Genomic DNA, 11,062 nt, shown 5'->3' on the forward strand with positions numbered 1-11,062 from the left:
TTAAACTTGAATTGATATGGAATAAAACATCTCTCACCAAATCCATCCAGATATGATACTGTGCATAATTCTATAATGTGGCACTGGAGTATTCAAATGTTATTTTAATCAGAAAATCAAGCACACTTTCTTGCACCATCGTCATTACGTGTGGCCCACAAGGCCAAGCGTTGGGGGCGGCTCAATTTGGTAAAATCCAAAATCTGAAGTTCCAAAGTGAAAAGTTCTCTTCCCAAATCACGAAGTCCATGGACTCGCAACATATTCTAACACATGGATGTGAATCCTCACCCAAAAAAATCAAACCGGGGCCTTCTACAAAACACCCACCAGGCAAATATGGGTGGGGTAAGGAAAAAAACAAGGCTTTCAACAAAACACCCACCAGGCAAATATAGGTGGGGTAAGGAAAAAACAAGACCTTTTACAAAACACCCACCAGGAAGATATGGGTGGGGCAAGGCAAAAACAAGGGTGGAAAGGCAATGCAAGGGCAGGCATGGAGGACTTTTTAATGATCGTGTAGTTGTTAATGATGGTTCAAGTGGGTGCATCTCAAAATTTTAAACAATTATATTGAAGGACTTTTGGGACTTTGTATAATATTTGACTACTATGGGAAGGATGGGGAGAATGCATGAATGTAAACTGTAGTCCATTCCCCTCCCAAGTATCGAGAATTCTTTGGATTTGGATTACATTTACATGTCATTCTCATATTCTGTGGGTTGGCAAGACCAGGCGGTATGGAAGTTGCTGTGGGTGACTGTACTGTTCATTTTCATTAAAAGAATACAGAGGCCAAAGTCTGTATTAATCCCACGAAGTCAAGCTCGGCATTCATATTTTTTCCTCCTGGCATTTGGTTTCGGTACTAATACACAAATGGCAATTCTGAATATATGAATTCTTTCTCTTGTGGAAACCTGGAAGGACAGAAACCCTCGATGAGGTTAAGTTTGGTCTGTATTCGTTGAGAGGGTCTTCATCTGATATGGATTGGACCAGAACGGGGGCACATCATGTTTATGTTCAAGGAGAGGCAATGGGTTTGGTCGATTATCCCCAGTCTCCTAGATTTGGGTATTTGTTTCGTGTGAATGTAAATACAAATTAAGTTAAGAAATTCCATTGGAAAACCCATATTAGGGCTTTGGGCCTACATGGGTACCATTGGAGACCGATCAGAAGGGCGGTTTGAGTGCGCTGTATAAGTGGTTTCTGTTTTGATTCAGAGGAGCCCATGTGTGTGATCCGAGCAGATTCAAACGCGTGACTTTGTTTGTGTTTTTTCAAAAGGCCGCTGCTCCCTGTTATCACACAGTTCACATGCCGTAAGGACTTGACGGTAAGGGTTCCATGTTGTTATTTCCTTTCTTTTATGCGTTTGCAGTGGGAGTAGTGGTGGGGGAGATTCTTTGTTTGTTTAAGAGGTCCAGACATGTGGATTTTGTCATCGAAACAAATAGTTATTTTGTTGCAGCAAATAACTTGTGTGGTGTGTGGTGCAATTCATCTGAAATGAAATGAAGGTTACCTATGAATTAGGTTTAAAAAAAATCAGCCATGAGAAACCAAATGTAAGATACAAAAACATACAGGCCAGGTTGGACGTTTCTACTCCAATTCCTTTTGTGATAGGAATAGGTGGGTTTCTGTTTTGATTCAGAACCCATGCCAGTGATCTGAACAGATTCAAACGTGTGACTTCTTCTGTTGTTTTTGGAAAGGCTGCTGGCCTGTAAGCACACAGTTCACATTCCATAAAGAGTTGAAGTTAAGGATTCCATATTCTTATTTTCTTTCTTTTCTGTGCTTATGGAACGGGCTGGGAGTGGGTCAGATTTTTTATATGTTTAGGAGGCGCTGAAATGTGGATTTTGTCATTGAAACAATTAAGTGTCCTCTCGCTTGCATGATGCATTTACTCGGAATTGAAGGTACAAAAACATACAGGCCAGGTTGGACGTTTCTACTCCAATTCCTTTTGTGATAGGAATAGGTGGGTTTCTGTTTTGATTCAGAGCCCATGCCAGTGATCTGAACAGATGCAAACGTGTGACTTCTTCTGTTGTTTTTGGAATGGCTGCTGGCCTGTCAGCACACAGTTCACATTCCATAAACAGTTGAAGTTAAGGATTCCATATTCTTATTTTCTTTCTTTTGTGTGTTTATGGAACGGGTTGGGAGTGGGTCAGATTTTTTATATGTTTAGGATGTGCTGAAATGTGGATTTTGTCATTGAAACAATTAAGTGTCCTCTCGCACAAATGGCTTGCGTGATGCATTTACTCGGAATTGAAAGTTAGCTAAAAATTAGTTTAAAAAAAAAATCACTGGTCAGTGATCATCCATGGGAAACCAAATGTAAGATTCAAAAAGATATAGGCCAAATTTGGGATTTCTACCCCAAATTCTTTTGTGATAGGTTACAGGTATAAGTCATATTCTATTTCGATTCAGAGGAGTCCATGCCAGGGATCTGAATAGATTGAAATGCTGGACGACTTCTGTTGTTCTTGAAAAGGCTGCTCTTCCCTGTCATTATACAGTTCACATGCCATTAGGAGTTGAAGGTAAGGGTTCATATTTTTATTTCCTTTCATTTTTGTATGCGGTGGGGAGTTGGGAGTGGGGGATATTCTTTGTGTGTTTAAGAGGTCCAGAAATGTGGATTTGTCATTGAAAAAATAATGTTATTTGGCAGCAAATGACTTGAATGATGCAGTTCATCTGAGTGAAGTTTACCTAAAAATTAGGTTTAAAAGTGATTGGCCATGGGAATGAAATTTAGGATACAAGAACATACAGGCCAAATTTGGCATTTCTATCCCCATTTCCTTTATGATAGGTATTATGATTATGCTCCTCTGTTCTGAAACTTAAAAAAGTAAATAGCTGAGAAGAAGAACCGAAAATAAAAAGAAGCAAAGTCCCATGATTCTGTAATCTATAGTTGATAAGAACATACGAGTGAAATTAAAAAGAAGCAAAGTCCCATGATTCCGTAATGTATAGTTGATAAGAACATACAAGTGACATCAAAACTGTGGTTGGTCATATACTATGCATCGAAAACCACCACTGACTGGGTTAGCAAGAATAACAAGAAATATAATATTTTATATATGAAGGTTGGCTATTTTGGCGAGTAATTACTAACAAATATAAGGACAACATTCTCATCAAATCTCTACAAGTCTCGTTAATAGTACAATGAAGACTTGATAAGCCACATATAGAATGCAGTTTACAGGAATATTAAGCAACACATTTTCATGGGAAGCACTGACAACATCTATGAGAACATCCTCCTTCTCACAATTTTTTTTTTTAATTTAATTTCACAACATGCTTTATGTCTTAAAAACATAAAACACAAGGGTACATTGATAACCTCATTTTTTGGTACAGCCTCTATAGAAGCCTGCTTTAGTAGAAAGTTTGCCAAATTGTCAAAAGTGGGCAGTCTTCTAGCATGTTATACATATGCATCTGTACAATGGGGCAGATGTGAGATCCGGTGGCATATATCTAGTATATACATAGAGTGGTACTTGGGATTCTTAAGTATCCTTATCTTTGCTAGAGGACCAGTTGCTCTTATTGCTCATTTGGAGCTCTCAATTATCATTTTACTCATTTCCATAACTCCCTCTTTCCTCTGCATCCCTCCTGGGCTTGATGGTTTTATTTAGGCAGCAACTCAAAAGATGAGAAGTCATTAGAAAATGTTTAATATCTTTGCTTCCAAGATTTTAATAAAATGCCAGATATCCTTCCGAAATAGAAATATGCTAGAAAATAATGCGATATGAGGTGGAATAGATGCATACTTCCCCTCCCCACCTTGGGTCAAGCAGTTAGCAGCTCAACTTGCAGTTCAAAGTGCCAATGCATAAAGATCTCTCAGAATTCCAAGCTGTGAAATTCATCCTTTGCATCAAGATTTGGAGTCGATCTGATTGCCAAACTGGGTAGGGCAATAGATGCATAATGTTTTAATTCCTGGTGCTTCCAATATGTTGAAACAACTTGAATATACAAGATACATCAATAGTATTTGGTATCTGGATTCCTTAGTGTCTTTGAAACTAGTGTTATTGGAACTGGCCGGTCTAACTGCTTTGACCTCTAACCGGTCTTGGTTGGAGACTTGGATCCAGAAAAGACTGGTTTGGTACCTAATGGGCCTTTTTTCACCAAACCGGGAAACCGGCTGGTTCTGTACAATGCAACCAGGGACCCTCTGCACACAATTATTTTTAGGAAAACAATAATTTAAGAGTGTGGCAGCCTAATATTCAACCCTAGGGCCTTCTTAATGCTATTTAATCCTTTTACTTAAATTTTTAACATTATCATTAATTGTTTCAGTATTAATTTTTCATTGGATTTTGTTGTGTATGAGGGTATGGAACTAGCATATAAGTTTTAGTGGCATTGATTGTTGAACTTCTCTATCATGACCTTAGTAAAAATGTACCCATCACTCAAACAAAATCTTGCTTTGACATGTTAAGCTTTTTCTATCTTATTTTAATGCTTAGAGGGTGATGATATTGATGCGAGGATTCCAATATAGGCAATGGTTTTGATGATATGTAGGTATTTGTTGTAATATGATTTTATTTTGATGCTAGAGGCCATCTAGAGTCCCTTTGCCGATATATTCTTGGTTCAGATATTTATTGCACTGAGTGCTATTTTGGTTATATGCACTCTTAGTCGCTATGTAAATGAGAAATTTTGCACATTTGTGTATAAATGGCTATGTTACTGGATCCGGTGGGGGATGGGGAGGGAAAGATCCACGGATTTGATCCGGATCTGTCGGAATACGTGGAAAATATGGCAGGTGGTGGATCCTTGTCGACGGAAACGGATCCTGGAAAAGTTTGTCAGAACTGGCGAATGTGAAAAGCAAATGCCGTGAGTGATTTTAGCTTTTTATCTTTTCGTTAAAGGTTAAAGTGTGCACCCTACTCTCAAGGAACAGGCGGAACAAGCAAGGAAGGCATGACTGCTTATTCATCACCGTTTGGTGTCGTTCGTCACACTCGTATTCCAATATTCGAAGCTCAGTTTTGTAACTTTGTTCTTCGAAGGTTTGAGACTCGAGAGTTTGTTTCAATTTTTTTTGTTCCCCAATTCCACCGAAACCCGTCTTTAATTCCAAGTGGGTTAGGGAGAAAAAAGACAGCGGAAATGGGATTCAGACCTTTTAAATGTTTCTTCGCCTACACTTCCTTCACTAACCCGACATCCCTACAACACTACTTCCTACACCACAAATATGTTGTTTTTTATTGTGTTATTTGTAACGAATATGTGTGTTTATTGTGTGGAGCCATGCAGTAAATAGTAAAAAGTAATATCCTATAGTATAATATGTGTATGGTTTGTGTGAGGTTTATTGATTGTGTGGGGCCTGGAGTCAGTTTATTGGTCTATATAGTCCTAAGTCTATATATATATATTAATTATATAGATCATCCGGTTGATATCCATCCCTGATTGCTTGTATTGTGCCATCCAGTTGATTGTATAGATTCATCCATTTCCATATATATTTTATTTTTGGAATCAGGGGAGGCCGAGTCAACAATGACAATTAAATTCTCTAAATAAGTCAGTCTTGACACCATCTTATCTATCACATGACATATATTCACTCTAAGCATCAATATATTAGAAATACCACATCATTTGTCCATGTGCTCTTATCTTATTATTAGAAATTCAGGAAGATAATTCTAAAAGTGTTTGATGGTTTCGGGGAGTATTTGATTTTTTAACTTTAAAGTGTTTTTTAAAATTTAAAAAGTATTATTATATTTTAATTGTTTTTTGTACTTGACGTATCTTTGTCATATCCAGATCTGAATCCTGGTAACATAGATAAATGGTTTGGATTCATTTGGATGCACATGAATATATAAGTGTTTGTTCAAAATTTGAATATTTTATGTATTTTTTGGTTGACTGATTTGTTGGTCTAGTTTTTTTTACCAGTTCCAGTCTGATTCTGACCATTTCTGGTTCAAAGGTCGACCAGTTTCATCAGCAGTTCGGTTCTGATAACGTTGTTTGGAACTGATATGAGCTAATATATGCTAGTAAAGGAGTCAGCAGAATGGACTATCTATTTAAGAGAGCTCTGCTTTATTGAATGACATCCTTATTATAGGGGTATGGTTGCATCTTTTAATAAGAGTGTGCCAACAATGAATTTAATAATACCACATTAAATAACAAGTTGTACAGCATTGGTTAGGTGTTTGAATTGGAATTGTGATACTTGCTACTGCTTCAAAATCACTAGCAGTGTCAACCATGGCATGAAACTTTATGTTGAATGCAAAGAATTATAGAAACACCTTACCATGAAAAAAGGAAGGAATGACAAAATGATCCTCATGGATGGAAGTAAGGCCATGGAAATTAGGATCTTCCGCTGAATGACATTAATAAATTAAAAAAATCTTTAGAAAAAAATTACTCGAAGATTGTCCAAGACAATTTGTTCAAGAGTGTCTACAATTGAGATGGAAATTGGAAAGTTTCCCTCGCTAACTTCTAACTAATCTAGAATCCATGAGAAAATTACAAGGCAAAATGAATACAAGTATCTTTGCAACCACATTCTCCATTTGGTAGAAGGCAATGAAAGAAGAGGAGGGTTCTAATTGCAAATTGTATTTTAGCTTACTGGTTTCAAATTTCAAGAAGAGCATTGTTATGGATTCATCATAAGGCCCGAAGTTGGCAGATGTGTATGCAAAAGAAATGAGTAAGCATTATTATATGTTGATGGTTCATTGATTTCCCAATACCAATGTGTTGTTGACACAACACAGTATATAGAATATACAAACCTTTCCATGTCTGAGACCATAATGTCCAACATGTTTTATTGCACACATAGATTTGTTTTGAAAGATATGGCTTGTTATTTCTTTAATGTTTAGCTACTTTGCAATTCCAATAGACACCCCACTATTAACAGCTCTGAAAAATGTTGATTTTTCAGGCAATATGATTGTGAGGGGTACCTTTGTTTTAGGATTTGATTCATCAGCATTATAATTTTATGTCAACACCTATTTCTCTTAAACACTTGGTAATTTTTTCAATAGAGTTGCTTATCCTGTTTTATATATCAGTCGATTACTTGCTTAATAGGTTTGTTATATGTTTGCTTGTTTGTAAATGGACAAATATTGCAAAAGGCACAATGCATCATTTGCAGTGTGTTGCTATTTCAGGTGGCAATATTACGAATGTTTATAACTAGGCTGTACTGGGTTTTGATTTATGCATCACTGAATCTAAGCAATGAAAAAATTATTGATGTGCTTGCAAGAGAAGGGAACAAGAAATGCTATGTTAGTGTATGGGCTAATCAGCAAGAACTTAGGATGGAAACTATGATTTTTGTAAAGAGGGAAAGAGTGCAAATTATTAGGAAGAAAATCTTAAGTTTACGGGCATCTGAGTAATTGTTATTGACTTGCTGGCCTTCTCTTACTAGAATATTAAGAAGGCCCGGATAATTCTTTCACTAAAAACTCTTTTTCTTTTTATGAGTACAATGCCTGTTTGAGCTTAAATGAGTTTTCGATGTTGATAAGTTCTATGTTCAATTGTTTTTTTCTTAGTAGTACTGATTGTTTATGTTACTTTTATGCTTATGCAGAGATTGTTGCAATGATCTGTCTGGGTGGGATTGTCATTGTTTCATTCCTCCTCCAGAACATTGCAATGGCATCAGAGGATGGGGGTTCCAGATGCAATTGTGACGGGGAAGGATGGTGGAATGTTGAGAACATAATGCAATGCCAGATGGTCAGTGATTTTCTTATTGCCTTAGCTTACTTTTCCATTCCTCTTGAGCTTCTGTACTTTTTGAGCTGCTCGAATGTCTTCCCATTCAGATGGGTCATAGTTCAGTTTGGAGCATTCATTGTGCTTTGTGGGCTAACTCACTTTATCAACATTTGGACATATGGTCCTCAATCTTTCCATGTAATGCTGGCACTAACCATCTTCAAGTTCTTAACCGCCCTTGTTTCTTGTGCCACGGCCATAACTCTTGTAACTCTAATTCCTGAATTGCTACGGGTGAAGGTAAGAGAAATTTTTCTTAAAAACAAGGCAAGGGAACTTGATAGGGAGGTAGACATTGTGAAAAGGAAGGAGGAAACTAGTTGGCATGTCCACATGCTAACTCAAGAAATACGAAGTTCTCTAGATAGGCACACTATTCTAAATACTACTCTGATTTCACTAGCAAAGACGTTGAATTTGGAAAACTGCACTATATGGATGCCACTGGCAGATGGTACTGCCATGGAGGTATCCCATGAGCTCAAACGACGGCATTTGCAAGTACCATTAACAGTTCCCACAACCGACCCAGATGTGAAAAAGATTATGCATAGCGAGGATGCAATCCTTTTAAGTCCTGATTCTTCCTTGGGAAAGGAGAGTAATCACCACTGGTCATTAGCCGGGCCTGTGGCAGCAATAAGGGTGCCTTTGTGGAAGGCATCAAATTTCAAGAGTGGAGCATCGGTAGATAGAGAAGAATCATATGCAATAATGGTGCTAGTCTTACCTTGTGAAGATGAAAGGCAGTGGAGTTCTCAAGAATTATATATTGTCAAAGATGTGGCAGAACAAGTTGCTGTTGCCCTATCTCATGCAGCTGTTTTAGAAGAATCACAGAAGCTGAAGGCTCCACTTATTGATAAGAATAAAACATTACAACAGGCAAAACAGGATGCATTGAGAGCAAGCAAGGCACGGCATTCTTTTCAATTGGCAATGAACCGTGAAATGAGGGTTCCCATGCATGCTATTTCTGCACTCTCATCTATTTTACAAAGTGCTAGACTGAATGTTGAACAACTGGCTATGGCAAATATGCTAGCTAAAAGTAGCAGCCTTCTCTCAACTCTCATAAATGACATAATGGATTTTTCAGAATTGGAGGATACTTCTTTGGTTCTTCAGTTACACCCCTTCCAGCTACATGGTATGCTGAAAGATGCAGCACACCTCACAGAGACCATGTCTAGAAGCAAGGGTCTTCTATTAAATATTGAAATAGGTGATGGGATGCCTGACCATGTGATAGGAGATGAAAAACGAATTCTACGGATTATTTTACATATGGTTGGAAATGCAATCAATTCAACCAAACAAGGAACAATATCAATTCGCATCTGTGTCGAAGACAGAGCTGAAGGTTGGTGGGACCCCAACAATCGACGATGGAGACCCTCACTATGCGAAGGTTTTACATATTTAAGATTTGAGATCAGGACATCTGGCTCTGGAAGTATTCAAAATGACAATCCCAGTTTCCTGACTGTTGTACAAGATGGTAAAAGTGATTCGTCATCATCAACTGGGGAAGGACTTGGTTTTGCTATTTGTAAGAAGTTTGTGCAGGTAATTATCTTTAGCACATTTTTTGTTGACCATAATGAAATACTGAAAATTCAGGAAAATAAGTTTGGCACTCTCATATTGAAGTTTGAAGTTTGATAGATTGCTTTGCAATAGCAATTATTTTTCCATATAAGAGATTGAGAGGTCCTTTTATGACTATCTAACTGAATTTCACCTCTCTTATTCTGCAGCTTATGCATGGAAATATTTGGCTTGAGCCTAACTCCAAGGGTGAAGGCTCTGTTGTGACTTTTTTAATTAGAGTACAACTGCAGACATCAACTGCAAACAAACATTGGCTGTCTCCAGATGAGAAGATTTACAAGTCTTCGTTTAAAGGTTTGAAAGTTCTTGTAGCAGATGACAATAATGTAAGTCGTTCAGTTACGAGAAGGCTGCTTCAAGAGCTAGGTTGTCAAACAACTGAAGTAGATTCAGGTTACAGGTGCTTAATGACTTTGCTTCAGTCCGGAAGTGCATTTCAATTGGTCTTTCTGGAAGTTTGCTTGGCCCAGATGGATGGATATGAGGTAGCCTTCCGTATACGACAGAAATTCAGATCAAGAAACCGTCCTTTGGTTGTGGCTTTAACAGCTAGTACAGACAAGGAGACCATGGAGAGGTGCCTTCAAACTGGGATGGATGGTGTTATGCGGAAGCCTGTTACGTTAAGGGAAATGAGCAATGAGCTTTTTAAAATTGTACATCAGACAAATAACATCCATGAATAGTGACTACAAGTGTACTTTGTCTCTGAGGTGCAGTCCATCTTGTGAAGATTGATTGCTTTGCCATGTTCAGAGGAGTGCAAATTATGGTGACAATGAGACCATGCTACACAGTCAGTTACGTTGGAGATTCCTGTGCTTAAATTCAAAAGGTCCATGGTCTTCTCCGAGTGTTAAGAAACACGGTACTTTGCCATGTACTTTTTGCCATCGCTACTAAAATCATTCTGTCACACACAGGTTCTGTATGGGTAATTACCTCATCTCATGCATGACGATGTTAGAAGTCCTGGGACCCATTTGACAAGTCACTGACTGTTTTAGCTCATTCTTACAGAAGATGAAATCAAAATTATATTGATATGAAGCTCATGATTCTTTATTGTGATCCATGATGTTCATCAAGCAAGCTTCTTTAAAAAAAAATTCTTTGTTTATGTCATATCCATTTGCTGAAAAAATCATCTTAAAACCTGTTATGGTGCATCTGCAAATATTCACTTTTGGTGGCTGGGAGTCATTCCAAAGTCCAAAATTATTAAAATAGTTTTATTGTTTCTCTCAAGCTGTTTCAAACAGATTTATTTAACATAGGTTCACATAAGTTGTTCTCAGTGTTAAATACCCATGTGTTGGCGATCTATGGAGCTGTCTGCATTTAGGACAAATAATAAGCAGGGAGGAATAAGGAGACACAAGAATTGAAATTTGTTACAGAATATATTTTCACAATTGCTCTGGTGGGATGTTTCAAATTAATGCCTTTACCTTGCAAGGATTCTAAAGATTGCACATATTTACTCCTAAAAGTTGCAGAGAGAAGAGTTACTTGGTATATTATTCAATGTGTAATAATGAGATATACTCAAACTGAT

At 37.5% G+C, this 11,062-nt stretch overlaps 1 protein-coding gene across 1 annotated transcript; it reads left to right on the top strand.

Moving 5' to 3' along the window:
• The first annotated feature begins 321 nt into the window (after positions 1-321).
• On the top strand, positions 322-10,554 carry LOC149234831 (ethylene receptor 2-like). The gene is made up of 3 exons (XM_089371956.1): positions 322-1,348; positions 7,700-9,459; positions 9,651-10,554. Exons 2-3 carry the CDS (start codon positions 7,711-7,713, stop codon positions 10,188-10,190), a joined length of 2,289 nt encoding a protein of 762 aa, XP_089228082.1. The 5' UTR covers positions 322-1,348; positions 7,700-7,710; the 3' UTR covers positions 10,191-10,554.
• The last annotated feature ends 508 nt before the right edge of the window (positions 10,555-11,062 follow it).

This window comes from Pinus tabuliformis, chromosome 8 (assembly GCF_031772625.1).
Source record: "Pinus tabuliformis cultivar Carrire ecotype Pingquan chromosome 8, CPIR1, whole genome shotgun sequence".
NCBI lineage: Eukaryota > Viridiplantae > Streptophyta > Pinopsida > Pinales > Pinaceae > Pinus > Pinus tabuliformis.

Bases quoted from the DNA above. Each gene is read 5' to 3' on its own strand.
- LOC149234831 (XM_089371956.1), top strand. From the start codon at position 7,711: ATGATCTGTCTGGGTGGGATTGTCATTGTTTCATTCCTCCTCCAGAAC. The intron at 9,460-9,650 runs GTAATTATCTTT...CTTATTCTGCAG, and splicing joins TTTGTAAGAAGTTTGTGCAG to CTTATGCATGGAAATATTTG.